Here is a 13841-nt window from a genome sequence, read left to right as displayed (position 1 = left end):
ACCTGGAGCCTGGGAGCCCTGTGTCGCAGGAAGGAACTGGTCTGGTCACATTGCTGGTCTTGGGCATCTGACTCTCCAGAGAGGGGCTCCACTCGGCTCTGTCTTCTTCCACCTCCCAGGGAAAGGCCTTCCCCACCCACCCGAGGACCCCATCCTCAGCCTGCAGAGCCGATCTCCACATCTCCACCGTCTTCCAGGTCCTCCCCTCAGCAGGCCCTGAGCATGGCTTCCATGGGGCTGCAGGTGCTGGGCATCGCACTGGCCGTGCTGGGCTGGCTGGGGGCCATACTGAGCTGCGCGCTGCCCATGTGGCGGGTGACGGCCTTCATTGGCAGCAACATCGTCACGGCACAGACCAGCTGGGAGGGCCTGTGGATGAACTGCGTGGTGCAGAGCACTGGCCAGATGCAGTGCAAGGTGTACGACTCGCTGCTGGCGCTGCCCCAGGACCTGCAGGCGGCCCGCGCCCTCATCGTCATCAGCATCATCGTGGCGGCGCTGGGCATGCTGCTGTCTGTGGTCGGGGGCAAGTGCACCAACTGCGTGGAGGATGAGACCACCAAGGCCAAGACCATGATCGTGGCGGGCGTGGTGTTCCTGCTGGCCAGCCTGCTGGTGATGGTGCCTGTGTCCTGGACGGCCCACAACGTCATCCGCGACTTCTATAACCCGCTGGTGGCCGCGGGGCAGAAGCGGGAGATGGGCGCTGCGCTCTACATCGGCTGGGCGGCCTCGGGACTGCTGCTGCTGGGGGGCGCCCTGCTCTGCTGCAACTGCCCGCCCCGCGCCGACAAGCCCTACTCGGCCAAGTACTCGGCAGCCCGCTCCGCCCCGGCCAGCAACTACGTGTGAGGCGCCACCCAGACCTGTCCCTTTCGGCTTTGTTTTCCCTTGGACTGAGCTTGGAGCAGCCGTGACCCCAGGACGGCGCTGCCATGGGCTGCTGGCTGCTGGGGGATGGGCAAGCAGGACCGAGCCCGCGGGCATCCCTTCCCGCCCACTGGGGCTCCTTCCCAAGGCCTCCTGTCACTGGCGAGGATGGACAGTCTCGAGCCACCCTCCTCTGAAAGAACCCTAGATCCAGAGCAGGTGGAACCGGCAGCTGGCTCCTGCTGGCCAGGAGAGCTCGGCCCTGACCTTGGGCTCCGCCTCCAAGTGGGTGCCCTGCCCACGCCGGCACCTCCCACTGTCCCTTTTCTACCCTCCCCCTCCCTCTGCCCACATCTTGGGTCATGCCAGTGCTTCTCTTGCCGCTGTCTCCCGTGTTCCTGGGCACTCCTGGCCCTGCCCAGGCACTGGTGTGATGGACTGTGGGTGACTGTGTGGCCAGGAAATGCCACTGGGGCTGTGTCACGGGAATCTGTGGTTATGGAGAAGCGTGGGCCTTGCCCACCCACCTGCTGTGGAGTGGAACACAGAGTGGATGGACAGGTTTGAGCGACAGGTTTAGGTGGAATAAACTGGTTTGGGTAGTGGCAGGGAGCGCCAGAGAGGTGGCCTGGCCACCCTCACCCCTTCCGGCCTCACCCTGCTGCCGTGGGGCTCGCTGTCTCACCCCTCTCAGCAGAAGGACCCCCAGGACCCTGAAACTGGCTCCTTTGAGTCCTCTGCCCCTGCCAAGGAATGGCCAGCTTGGGGAGGGTAGGGGAAATGGCCTCACCAGAAGGAGTCCTGGCCTCTCCCCTGCCTCCTTTGATGTTTCTGTTTTGTAATTAAGAGACTATTCATCACTGTCATTATTATTATTTTCTACAATAAATGGGACCTGTGCACAGGAAGGTTCTGTACTGTCTGTGATTCTAGCCATGGAGGTAGGCAGGGCAGGCTGGAGGGTAAGGGTCAGGACCACCATGCTGTGGCCAGGACATGAGCACTTTCAAGACTGGTGTCAGGGAACTGTGGGAAATTGGAACGGGCCCAACCTTGGGAACCACCTCACTCAAGCCCTTCACCTGTGAGAGGGGAGGCCCTGTCCACAGGACACTAGAGGAAGCTTGGGAACTTAAGGCAGGAGGATGGGGGGGACCCACCTCTACCCCTTTCTCCTCCACTGTGTCCCAGCTTTGGGTAGCTGGGCTGGTCTGCTGTCCTCCTTGAGCCACCAGGCAGGATCCACCTCCTGGCCTTTGTTCAGAGGGTCCCTGCCCAAGGTCTGGAATGTCCTTTCTTTCTCTACCCCTCGAAATCCTGCTGGTCCTGAAGGCCCAGCTCCAAGCAGTCTCCCCAAGGAAGCCTTCCCACAGCCTGCCCCATTGGAGGGATCATCATTAGCCACATTCATGTCCCCAAGCTGTTGACAGTCACCAAAGTCCTTTCACCCGCCCCTGCTCAGAGCAGCCCCCAAGCCACACCCTGAGTTTGGCATTCCAGTCCCTTTATGGATGAGGAAACCCAACCCTGTGTTTGTGAAAGTGTGGCTGGGGGGCTGGGGATGTGGCTCAAGCTGTAGGGCGCTTGCCTGGCATGCGTGTGGCCCAAAACAGAAGACGTTGTGTCCACTGAAAACTAAAAAATAAAATATTAAAAAATTCTCTCTCTCTCTCTCTCATTCTCTCTTAAAAAAAAAAAAAGAAAGAAAGAAAGTGTGGCTGGGCCCAGGCCCATAGCTGGGGACCTCTGGTTCCAGACCCCAGAACAGGGCCAGAGCTCAGCAGCCACTTGGTCATGACTTGGATCCTTCTGGCACATTCTGATGTTGTCTGGGCTCAGTTTCCTCAACTGCGAGTTAGGGGTGAGGGGCCCAGCACCCTGGGAGAAGTCTCAGTGCCACACCTGGCTCCGGGATGGTGTATGTGGGGCCTTTTGAGCCACTTCTTGCTTCTTGAATCCACAGGTGTAACTGGGTAATGAAAGGCGAGGGAAGGAACAGACTTTTTCCTTGTAACCGTGTTTGTCATTTTCCCACCCTAGTTAATTTTATTTATTTAGCAAATCGGGGTCTCACTATGTTGGCCAGGCTGGTCCCTAGTTACGGTTTATTATGATGATTATAATGGTCCATATTACTTTGCAGTGCTGGCAACTGGATCTCTCCCACTGAGCTACATCCCAGCCTCTTAATTAAAATCTAAAACCCAAAGAGCAATATTCTTCCTTGTGAAACTCAGAGGAAAACAGAATAGACCTGTTAGCTTTACTGCCATGATACCACCACCAATGGCGACCGTTGTTTATTTATTTTTTTTAATATATACATATTTTTTAGTTCTGATTGGACACAATACCTTTATCTTATTTATTTTGATGTAGTGCTGAGGATTGAGCCCAGCGCCTCCCACGTGCTAGGTGAGCACTCTACCGCTCAGCCCCAGCCCGCACCCCCACCCACCCCACAACATTGTTTTCAGTTGGTTGTTTTTTAGGTATTTGGAGTTTACTTTGTCTGACTCAAAGTGGCTGAAACCAAGGAACCGTACAAGGGGACCTTTTGACATCAGAGTGCCAAAACTCCACCCTTGGGTCACGTTAGAGCTGCCATTTTGTTTTGTTTTCTGAACTTAGGTCTTATCAAGAATCCTGACTACCAGGTGTGGTCATCTCAGGTGCTCAGGAAGCTGAGGCATAGGATCAAAGGTCAAGGCTAGCCTCCTCAACGTAGGGAGACCCTGTCTTTCTATAAAAAAATAGAAAGTGCTGTGGACGTGGCTCCGTAGTAGAGCACCCCTGGGTTCAACCCCGAGTCCTTCAAAACAGCAACAGAACCCTGACATCTGATTAGACACATGAAGACCACCAACGACACCACTTGCCTCCCCAACAGTCCCCTTGCCTGGCAGCTCACACCTCTTTTTCTTTCCCTCATTCCATCAACATCCCTACACCTTGCCCCGGGGAGGCAGACAAGTCCAGAGGCTCTGCCTCATATTTGGCCACCCTAATAGTAGGATTGGCCTACTGGGTAGAATGCAAAAGGTCTGTGGTTCTGAAACCCAGGAACCGAGGTCCCTCTCTCCTGGGGCCGGTAACTACAGAACCACGAGTCTTTTTGTTACTTCTGGGAGTTCATTTAATAGGCAGAACATTCTTAAGGGGCAGGTTTGATACAATGGTCCCATTTTACAGATGGAGCAAAGAGGGCCAGAAGATGGGCCTGGCTAAGGTCACTTGGAAGCTCAGAGGCCAGCTAGGAGCTGTGACCGGGCCTCACTCCCTCCATCAGGGAGACCTCTGCTTTTGGTACAAGTAGATGATGCCCGAGATGAAGCCATCCTTGGCGCCGGGTGCCACCTCAAGAGGAGAGGTGGCCAGCTCCCAGTGGTCAACAGTCTGGGCCACCAGGCGTTTCCAGGCCCCAGCCTGCTCTAGCTTGTCCAGGGTGGCCTCCAGTGCCTCCTTGTACTGCAGGTTGGATGGGTTGGCCCTGGTGGTCAGGCACACCAGCCCACCTGGGGAAGGGCAGGGGAAGGAGGCAAGCAGGGTGAGTCCCAGGGAGGCCTGACCCTCCCCACTCGCCTCTGCAAGGTTGTAAGCTCTTCAGCTTCTCCTCAGCCCATCTTCTCCCTCTTCCATAGCTTTGGGGTTCCTGTCACTTCTCCAGGCATGGCCTTGAGCTTCCTCACCTAGACAGCCTCCCATGCACCCTTCCAGGCCCAAGTGTCCTTTAGAGTGGGAATTCTTGACCTCACCCTGGGATCAAAGGGCCTCTCTGCTCATTGCTCACCCAGCGCCTCTGCTGGGGACATAGCTGAGTCAGGTTGCTCAGGAAAGAAGCACATGAGTTTGGGACCTTGGGCAGTCCCTTCATCTCTCCCAGCCTCAGGGGCCCAGCAGGTGGAGAGGGGCTGGTTATCCTGCTTCACAGGAAGTGTGTGCACAAAATGCCTGGCAGTCAGCAGTGCTGGCTGAAGGGAGGAGGGATCTTGTCCCCTCAGTCCAGGCACCTACATGTGCCCAGTGTGGCCTTGGATGCACTTGAAAGGGGAGAAGTGGAAGACCCAATGGCCACTTCCGGGAACATTCTTGGAGGAGGGGCTGGGAGGAGCATGGAGCTGCTGGTGGGGCACAGTGAGAGGACAGCCCTGGGGCAGGGCACCTGTGCCGTTGGGCTAGTGCACAGGGCTCCGCTGGCTGAGGAACCTGAGGTCCCAGGATGGACCAGGAGGCCTGGTCCTTGCTGGTTCGAGCGATGGGAATTTCCTGCTCTCTGAGCCCAGTCTCCACCTCTGCCCCGTGACCCCACCGATGTTCCTGCATGTCCTGCGTGTCGGCCTGGGGACTTCCCGAAGCTGAGGCCTGCCCAGACCTGCCCAGATTTAACCACAGCCACAGCTGGGCCCTGAGGCCGGGCTGGGGAGGGCAGAGCGAGAGGAAGCATTTTTGCCTCCTGACTTCCTGATTCTGTCCTGCAACCAGCCTGAGCCTCCTGGTCCTCACGCTAGGCGCTGTGCCTGCACGCATGTGGCTCTGCTCGTGACCTCTCGCAGGCTGCTCTCCTGGTGAACATCTCCTCCCAGCCCTTGGAATGCCTCTCCTCTCAACCCTTGGAGAGCTGAACCCTCATGGGGCCCCCTTGGGCCCCTCCCCAGGCTCTGTGGGTTGGTGGTGGAGGCCAGAGGGCAGGGTTTGTATCTTCTGCCCAGAGCAGAGGAGCGCACAGGAGGGGCACTGACATCGCTATCTGCACATCTGACCCGTGTGCAGAGTTCAGAAGTGTTCACAATCACCTCTCATCTTGCCTGGGCAGACTCGACAGGGATGTACCCTCGGGCAGTCTAGGAGTGAATGAGGAAGCTGGAGTACAAGGATATGCACGGGACATGCAGGGAGCCTCTCCCCTGTGCCAGGAGGGAAGTAAAGGCCTTAGGGACATGATTTTACCCAATTGTCACTGAAATGCAATGGAGAAGGGATCACTGGCAGAATGCCACCCTCCCCACAGGTGAAGGGACAGAGACCAGAGAGGTGCTGCTCCTGGTTGCCATAGATAAGAGGCAAGCTGACCATCTGCCAGCCCTACCGGTGCACCTGTGTCTGTTGGTGGCCACTGAGTGGAACCCTGGGCTGGTTGCTGGGGGCTGGGAGGTCAGCTGGGCAGTCCTGAGCAGGACCCTGTCCTCACTTGGCCCAAGGAGTGCTGAGGCCTGTGTGGTGTGAAGAGGGGAAGGTGGGTGAGTGGAGGGGGGGCTAGCAGGGCTCACCTGGCAGGAGCTCAGGTATGGCACTGCAGGGCACCTGGCCATCACTGAGGGCACCCACTATCAGCACTGCGTCAAAGGTCCCTGTGTGTAGGGAGGGTGGGGCGGGGATGGGGTTGGGTGCTTTGCTTTTGGTATGGCCTCAGACAACACTGGAGGCCAAAGTACCTCATGGTGGGGGTTGGGGAGGGACCAGGTCTGACACCTGCATGTGCAGGACCCAGATCTCATGGAGGAGCTGGTGGTACAGCCCAGGATGGGGCTGATGTCAGATCCCAGGTGGAGAAACCAGGGAGAAGGGCTGATGGAGACCTCAGCAAGGGGCAGGGGTGGAGGCTCAATAAGAGAAGGGGGTTCTCTTCTCTTGGAGACAGGTGAGGGGGTAGATCTGGGAGTGTTGGGGGCAGGAGGGGAAGTACCTTCGGGGCTGGGCAGAGGCTCCTGACCCAGTGTACAGAGGCTGAGGTGCTGGTAGAGGCCGCAGGCCTGGGCCTGTTTCAGCATCTCTGGGCTCCCATCCACTCCATGCAGCTGGAGGAAGCCCCGAGCCTGCAGCTGGGGTGAGAGGGATGCAGTCATGGCTCATGTCCTGCCACCTCCCAGCAGGGCCCCTGCACCTCAAGAGGGCCATGGTCCCTGCAGTGGATACGTTTGAGGCCAATGACTCTGAGAGGGGAGACATAGTTCTAGGTCCAGGGGTGACAGGAAATTTGAGCAGGGAGAGGGGCTTGAGGAAAGGGAGGGGGTCTGAGGGGGGTCTCACCTCTGCAGCTACAAGGCCGGTGCCACAGGCAACGTCCAGGATCAGGGCAGCATGGGGTGGGCCTGGAAGGGCTTGGGTGAGACAGTCCACAGCAAGCCTGGGGGCTCGGTACTGCAGGGCAGCCACATCCTGGACAGAGAGTGATGGGCCTAGCAACAGGGTACTCTGGTTTTTGGGGGGACCCCTGTGTAGTGTGGTCCAGGAGTCTGCCAGGCTAAGCTTGTGTGTGCTGGGGCCTGGGGTCCTGCTGGGACTACAGTGAGAGGAAACCCAAGCATGAGGTGCCCTCTACCTCCAAGGGACCAGGACTGGAGAGTTAGTCCCCACCTCACGAGGGCTCAGCTTCTCAGGCTCCTTTGCTGGTTGAGGACCCTCTGTGCTTAATCCACAGTGATACTTCAGTGGCACTATCTCCAGGCAGCCCCGAGTTGCAGTCTCAGGTTGGGGAGGTCCCTGATAGAGGCTGACAGTCATGAGCTGGTGGGGTGCCTCTGAGGTTAGGGAAGCAGTAATGGATCAGAAGAAGAACTGGTCAGTGCAAGTACCCGATGGTAGGGTTCTCACCATTGTTACAGCTTTCCTGGGGTGAAAGGCTAGTCCCATTTGACTGATAGAAAAATCAGGCACGGACCCAGATGGGTTACCTGGTCGTAATCTGGAGCCCAGCGGCCATAGAACTGGAGCTTGCGGTCCAGGTCGTGGATGTTGTGGGAGGCCCCGATCCGGGCCTGTACCTCGGACAGGTTCCTACCCTTCTCCTGAGCCATCCTCCTGTGGGTACACGATCCCACCTCAGTCTCCCGTTCCCCCTCGCCCTCCCCAGCAGAGCAGTCTGTCAGATCTCCAGGGCCATGCCGTTTCACAGGTGTGGACTTTGAGCGCAGCCAGGGTGAGGCTGGACCTGTACACCCTGGGTCTGCAGGGCTGGGGGACGGGCAGGGGGCGCAGGGAAGGTTCCTGGGGCGGAGAGTGGGAGGACCTGCCTCTCACCCCTATCCCCCGATCGGGGGTGGAGAAGCACCCAGAATGGAAAGGTTTCTACAGAGTGAGATGGTCAGAACTCACCGCTAAGCTGACCAGTCAGGGGTAAGAGGGCTCCGGAACTCGGGGCGGGCCCGGCCGCCGAGCCTGGCCACGCCCCCACCGCCTTTGAGGATTGGGTTTCCGCTGAGATAAATTACCCAATCAAAGCAAAGCGCTGGGCCCCGCCCACCCGCCAGCCAATGAGCTTGAGGCTCTCGGCCCTCCTCCAGCCTGGGAAGATCCCAGACTCAGCAGCCACCTGCGAAGATGGAAATATTTTGTAATCTGCCCTGTTCAGCAGGGTAGCTGCTAGGCACGTGTGGCCGTTGAGCACTTGAAATGTGGCTAGCGCGTCCGAGGAACTGAACTTTATCTTTTAGTTTGTTTTCATAATTTAAACAGCCAGATGTGGCTAGTGGGCAGCTCTGGAAGTCTTAGCGCTGTTTGATGCGCAGATTGTAGTATTCACCACGGTGGCAGCTTGAGTTCCTCCAGGAGTCGCTTAGGGCAGCCTGTTAGAAATGTAAGTTCTCAGTCGGCCCCTGACCTTCTTTCTGAATCAGCGTCAGGTTGCTGGGGCCAGAACTTCTGGATCTCAACCAAATTCTTCAGGTGGTTCCTATGCAGCTAAATGGTCAAAAGAAGCACAGATCTAGAGGACCCATGTAGGGATCAAGGTTTGGGCCGGCAGAGTTTGGGAGACTATTGCATCTGCCTAGGTGGGAGGCAATGGCAACATGACTTGGGTAGAGGTCATGGCTGGGCAGAGGAATGGATGAATTTCAGAGGTCTTCATCCCAGCAACTAGAGAGGCTGAGACAGGAGGATTGTAAGTTCAAGGCCAGCCGGTGCAACTTAAAGAGGCCCTAAGAAACTTAGTGAGACTCTGTCTCAAAATAAAAATAAATAAATAAATTAAAAGGGCTAGGGATGTAGATCGTAAATCCTCAGTGTGTGTGTGTGTGTGTGGAGGTGGTGTCAGGGTCTTTGATGATTGACTCAGTGTGTGGGAGCCTGAAGCAAGATGTTAGGAATGGTGTCCCACTTTCTGCTTGAGCCCCTGGATGAATGGTGGTTCCATTCATAACAGGAAACCTTAGAGGAGGAGCAGGTTTAGGAGGATATTAATAGTTTTGGGATGTTTCTGAGATGTGTGCAGGTGAACATGTCCAAGAGATTCTTTGAGGACAGGTCTTGAGCTCAAGAGAGAGGTCAGGCTTGGGACAGATTGAGGGTCCTGAGTGTAGTTGTCATTGAGGCAGCTGGTAAAGGCAAGATGGTGCAGAGTAGAAAGAGTGGGCATGAGGAGAGGACTCCCATCCTGCTCAGGACTCCAGTCCTTCAGGGCAGGTGCAGGAAGAGGAGCGGTGGGAATGTTGGAGAAAACTAGAGTTAGGAAGGATGCCCCAGAACAGTGCTTCAAAAAGACAGGGGTGGCCCACACTGCCCAGCATGCAGAGAGGTGTAGAAAATGAGAATTAAGAACTGAACCTCGGGGCTGGGGATGTGGCTCAAGCGGTAGCGCGCTTGCCTGGCATGCGTGCGGCCCGGGTTTGATGTTCAGCACCACAAACAAAGATGTTGTGTCCACCGAAAACTAAAAAATAAATATTAAAATTCTCTCTCTCTATCTCTCTCTCCCCCTTAAAAAAAAAAAAAAAAAGAACTGAACCTTGGAGGTCTTCCTAGCATATGTCATGGCCATGTGGCAGACTCTTGGCCATTGGAATGTGGCTGAAAATGGGAAGCTTTTTTTCCAGACCTGGACCATAGGGCCCTCCCCACCAACTCGCACCAGACTGTAACATGAACAAAAAATAAACTTTTATTGTGTTAAGCTGCTGATATTTTAAAGGTCTTTTTTTTTTGAGAGAGAGAGAGAGAGAGAGAATTTTAATATTTATTTTTCAGTTTTCGGCAGACACAACATCTTTGTTTGTATGTGGTGCTGAGGATCGAACCTGGGCTGCACACATGCCAGGCGAGCGCGCTACTGCTTGAGCCACATCCCCAGTCCAAGCTGCTGAGATTTTAGGATTTATTTAATACAACAGATAACATCATTTACCTTGATTAGCACAGTGATGATGATGGTGATTATATGCCTGTGCTGGGGATATAAACTGGCCTCACATATGCTAGGCAGGTCTTTACCATTTCCAGAATGTCATATAGTTGGGATCCTACCATATATAGGCTTTTTATTTTTTCATTTTTTCCATATTTTTTTTAATCAGTGTATTATAGTTTTACATAATGGTAGGATTCATTGTTATAGACATGTACATGCACACAATATAACAATTTGGCCAGAATCATTTCCCAGTGTTCCCCTCCCCCTCGTCCCTGTCCTCTATTCTACTGCTTTCCCTTTGATTTTCATGAGATCCTCCCACCCAGTTTTATTTTCTTTTTCCTCTCTAGCTTCCACATATGAGAGAAAACAAATGACCTTGACTTTCTGAGCTTGGCTTATTTTGCCTAACAAAATACTCTCAAGTTCCATCCACTTTCCTATACATGACATAATTTCATTCTTCTTTATGGTTGAATAAAACTCCATGGTGTATACATACCACATTTTAAAAAATGCATTCATTCATTGCTGGACGCCTGGGCTGGCTCCATAGTTTGGCTATTGTGAGTTGCGCTGCTATCAAGGGGTCTGCATATCTCCCTGTAGAAGGATGACTTTAATGTTTTAGGTAGCTGGGTTGTATGGTGGTCCCAGGCCTAGTCCTCTGAGGAACCTCCATGTTGATTTCCATAGCAAAACAGTGATCTTGATAAATACAGTTGATAAGTGTAGTGGGAGAAGCCCAGATTTCAGAGGTCACCAGCTGTTATGGTTTAGATATGAGGTGTCCCTCAAAAGCTCATGTGTATGACAATACAAGAAACTTTAGTGATGAAATGATCGAGGATCTAAACCTAATCAGTGCATTAACCCTGAGAGGTTAACTGGGTGGTAACTGTACGCAGGTAGGGTTCATTGGGGGTGTGCCTTTGGGGTACTTGTGTATATATGTGTGTGTGCGTGTGTACATCTGCCTCACGCTGGGCCCAGAGTAACCGAGTTGACCATCTATGGACTGAGACCTCTGAAACCGTGAGCCCCCAAATAAACTTTTCCTCCTCTAATTGTTCTCATCAGGTCTTTTGGTCACAGCAGCTGAGACCAAAAAAGCTGACTAAAACACCAGCCAAGATCCACACCAAGGGGCAGGGGGACAGGCGGACAGAACAGCGACCGGCATGGAGACATGGGCGAAGATGTACTGTGGGAAGCCCAGGCTGCGAAGGGGGGGTCCTCGGCTCCATTATACCATCAGGTCCCAGGTTCCTGTCACCCTTCCTCTCTGCCACCTTTTGAATGCAGACCTCTGTCCTCAATCTGTCACCTCGTGGTGGCTGCTACATGTCCCAGCAGGAAGAAGGGAAGAGGGCAAAAAGCCCGATCAGCTCAATCTAGTCCCCCAAATAAAAAATAAAGCACATTGTGGGGAGCCCCACCCTGCGCCTGTGCTTCACCCAGTGGCCGGACTGGGTCTCAGGGCCACTCCTGGACAGTGTCTGGGTGCTGGATTCACAGATGAGTCAGAGACAGCCCCCACCCCATCCTAGTGGGAGTGGGGGAGGGGTGATTTCCTGTGCAGGACCTGCGCTGTGTCCTCAAAGTCCATGCTTCTAGGCCACCTCCCTGACCCTGGGGTGTCTGGAGGGCTCCTCTGTGGGGGCAGGAAGGGGAAGGGCGCCTTTGATGCCAAGTGATGTCGTGGGTGGGTGCCTTGCTGTGTGTCCACTCTGCTTTATCCTCTGGTCATGAGACGGAGGCCGCAGCTCCAGCCTCCCTGTGTTCTTGTTTGCAGGGCCTTCAGGCTGACCAGGATGGCTGGAAGCTTTACCTTTTTCATTTTTTGGGTGGGGGTAACTGAGGATTGCACTCAGGGGTGCCCGAGCACTGAGCCACATCCCCAGCCCTTTTTTGTATTGTATTTAGAGACAAGGTCTCACTGAGTTGCTGAGGCTGGCTTTGAACTCATCATCCTTCTGCCCTAGCCTCCCAAGCAGCTGGGGTTACAGGTGTGGCCACCACTCCCTGTTTCTCTTTTCCTTTGAGGGGAGGGGATTATCCCAGACTCCCCACGGGGGCTGGGAGAGCACAGTGGGGCTCTTTAAGGCTCAGGCTCCCTCTGGGGTGTGGGGCAGTGGCCTTCAATGTGGCCTGCTCTTTGGGGTGTGCAGTCCAGTCTGATGGTGCAGAGGGTCCCCACCTTCTGTTTGCTACCTCTCCTCTCCTCCCTCTGAACCCATGGAGTAGGGATTGTCCTGGGCCTTCCTTCTTCTTGGTCTCATTTCCTGGGGGATCTCATCCAGGCCTGAGGATTTACAGGTCACTGACTTCAACTTGCTGACTCCCCTGAGGGCCAGGCTCTACCCAGTTGTGCACCTGCCATCTCCTCGCTGGAGGCCACTGACCTGGGGCAGTGATGTGCCCCGCCTGACCCGCTCCTCTCTTCACTCCCAAATCTGCTCTTCCTCCACCCCCACCCTATCCCATCTCAGCAAAGCACCCAAACCAGCTTTATGCAGATGCTCCACCCAAGCCACATCTCTCCCATTCTATCAGCAAATCTTGTGACCTTGAAATGGCCTTCCCGTCTCTCCACCTCTGCCACTCCAGTCCCATCTGCCTTCTGTCCTGTTCAGACCCTGTGGCGGCCTCCTTACTGGCCTCCCTGCCTCTTCCTCTGTCCCAACCACAGTCCATTTTCTTCACAATAGCCAGAGGTCAAATATTATCATCATCTGTGGTGCTAGTGATGGAAACCAGGACACCATGCGTGCCAGGCAGGTGCTCTGCTACTGAGCTACACAGCCAGCCAGGAAGTTATTATTTTAAAATGTTTTCAGACTTAAAATTCAAAACATACATGAAAGAACAAACTTATAAAATGTCCCTGGCTTCACTCTATGTACGCAATTTCAACAGTTAAGAAACTGTGCCCAACCGGAGGATGTTTTTACAGTACACTTTTGGTGAGCTTACTCATCTGCTTCAAACCCCAAAGCCAAATTCCTTACCCCCCACTCCTTTGTCCGGCCGGTCTCTGCCGTGCCCCAGGGCCCTTGCACTTCTGTTTTCTGGATCACTCTCCCTTGAGATCTTTGTTTGACTGGCTTATTGTCACCCTTCAGGCATCCGCCAGTCAGAAGGAAAACATGTGAGCAGTTTGTCCTCCTGGCTCCAGAAGGTTTGAAAGTAGGAAGTGAAAAAGTTCTTCTCTTGACTTTCCCTTAGGGAGGAACCTTCTAGGTTTGGTTTTTATATTTTTACTGGGTGTATTAGGTCTCCAGGACCACCCACGACAGACCCACGACACTCCTCAGTGGGTTTGAAGAAGCCGCCTGAATGCCATGGTGAAGGGCCCCTTTTCAGTTAACCTTGTCCTTGAGGTCCTCCCCCCAGGCACGAGGGTCTCCCCCACTTAAACCACCCTGAGTCACCCCTGGCTGAGTCACCTGTGCGCAGGTCTGTCCCTCCAGGCGGGCTGTTCAGCCGGGTCATCGAGCCCTGGGCGGCTGCGGGTGGACCAGCGCAGGAGGCGGCGAGGGGTCAGCCTGCGGCCTGCTCCAGTTTCCCACGCGGGTTCCTGGTCAGCGTGGGCGGAAGAATTTTCCAGCACACGAAGTGCTGGAGGCTGCGCTAGCGGGCAGGTCCCGTTGGGCCCTGGGCCGTGCCACTCCTCCATGTTCCTCCTTCCTTCCATTCTCTCCCCCTCTCGCCCCTCTGTCCGCCCCTCTGTCCGCCCCGGACCTTTTCTGTCTTTCCCAGGACTGGAGGTTGAACCCGGGCCTGGTGGGCAAGCGCTCCACTGCTGAGCCACACCAATGCTGGCTCTTTTTTTTTTTTTTTTTGC

At 54.9% G+C, this 13841-nt stretch overlaps 2 protein-coding genes and 1 long non-coding RNA gene across 5 annotated transcripts; 2 read left to right on the top strand and 1 right to left on the bottom strand.

Moving 5' to 3' along the window:
* Window positions 1–1778, top strand: Cldn4 (claudin 4). Its single transcript, XM_015491421.2, has one exon. The coding sequence runs from the start codon at window positions 223–225 to the stop codon at window positions 850–852; it is 630 nt and encodes a 209-aa protein (XP_015346907.1). The 5' UTR covers window positions 1–222; the 3' UTR covers window positions 853–1778.
* Window positions 1779–3412: 1634 nt separating this feature from the next.
* On the bottom strand, window positions 3413–8049 carry Mettl27 (methyltransferase like 27). Of its 3 annotated transcripts, none has more exons than XM_048789928.1 (5): window positions 7963–8049; window positions 7542–7668; window positions 6898–7026; window positions 6554–6689; window positions 3413–4385 (listed from the first exon to the last, which is right to left on the bottom strand). In XM_048789928.1, the coding sequence occupies exons 2-5, from the start codon at window positions 7662–7664 to the stop codon at window positions 4156–4158; spliced, it is 618 nt and encodes a 205-aa protein (XP_048645885.1). In that variant the 5' UTR covers window positions 7665–7668; window positions 7963–8049; the 3' UTR covers window positions 3413–4155. The 3 variants fall into 3 exon arrangements, with proteins under 3 accessions (XP_048645885.1, XP_048645884.1, XP_048645886.1); XM_048789927.1 differs by lacking the exon at window positions 7963–8049 and adding an exon at window positions 7225–7388 and having other exon boundaries at window positions 7542–7844; XM_048789929.1 differs by lacking the exons at window positions 3413–4385; window positions 7963–8049 and adding exons at window positions 6087–6218; window positions 7225–7388 and having other exon boundaries at window positions 7542–7841.
* On the top strand, window positions 6337–11432 carry LOC125612383. Its single transcript, XR_007342749.1, has 2 exons — window positions 6337–6508; window positions 11075–11432. It is a non-coding gene; the product is annotated as an uncharacterized LOC125612383 (long non-coding RNA).
* The last annotated feature ends 2409 nt before the right edge of the window (window positions 11433–13841 follow it).

Source organism: Marmota marmota, unplaced genomic scaffold (assembly GCF_001458135.2).
Source record: "Marmota marmota marmota unplaced genomic scaffold, marMar, whole genome shotgun sequence".
Taxonomy (NCBI): Eukaryota; Metazoa; Chordata; class Mammalia; order Rodentia; family Sciuridae; genus Marmota; species Marmota marmota.
The sequence above is the reverse complement of the archived record's forward strand: the minus strand, read 5'-3'. Positions and strand labels throughout refer to the sequence as shown.

Coding starts and splice junctions, on each gene's coding strand:
- Cldn4 (XM_015491421.2), top strand. CDS start 223: ATGGCTTCCATGGGGCTGCAGGTGCTGGGCATCGCACTGGCCGTGCTG.
- Mettl27 (XM_048789927.1), bottom strand. CDS start 7,371: ATGACTGTCAGCCTCTATCAGGGACCTCCCCAACCTGAGACTGCAACT. Junction 7,027..7,224: donor AGAAGCTGAGCCCTCGTGAG/GTGGGGACTAAC, acceptor CTCTCTGTCCAG/GATGTGGCTGCCCTGCAGTA. Junction 4,386..6,553: donor GCCTCTGCCCAGCCCCGAAG/GTACTTCCCCTC, acceptor GCCCTTCCCCAG/GTGGGCTGGTGTGCCTGACC.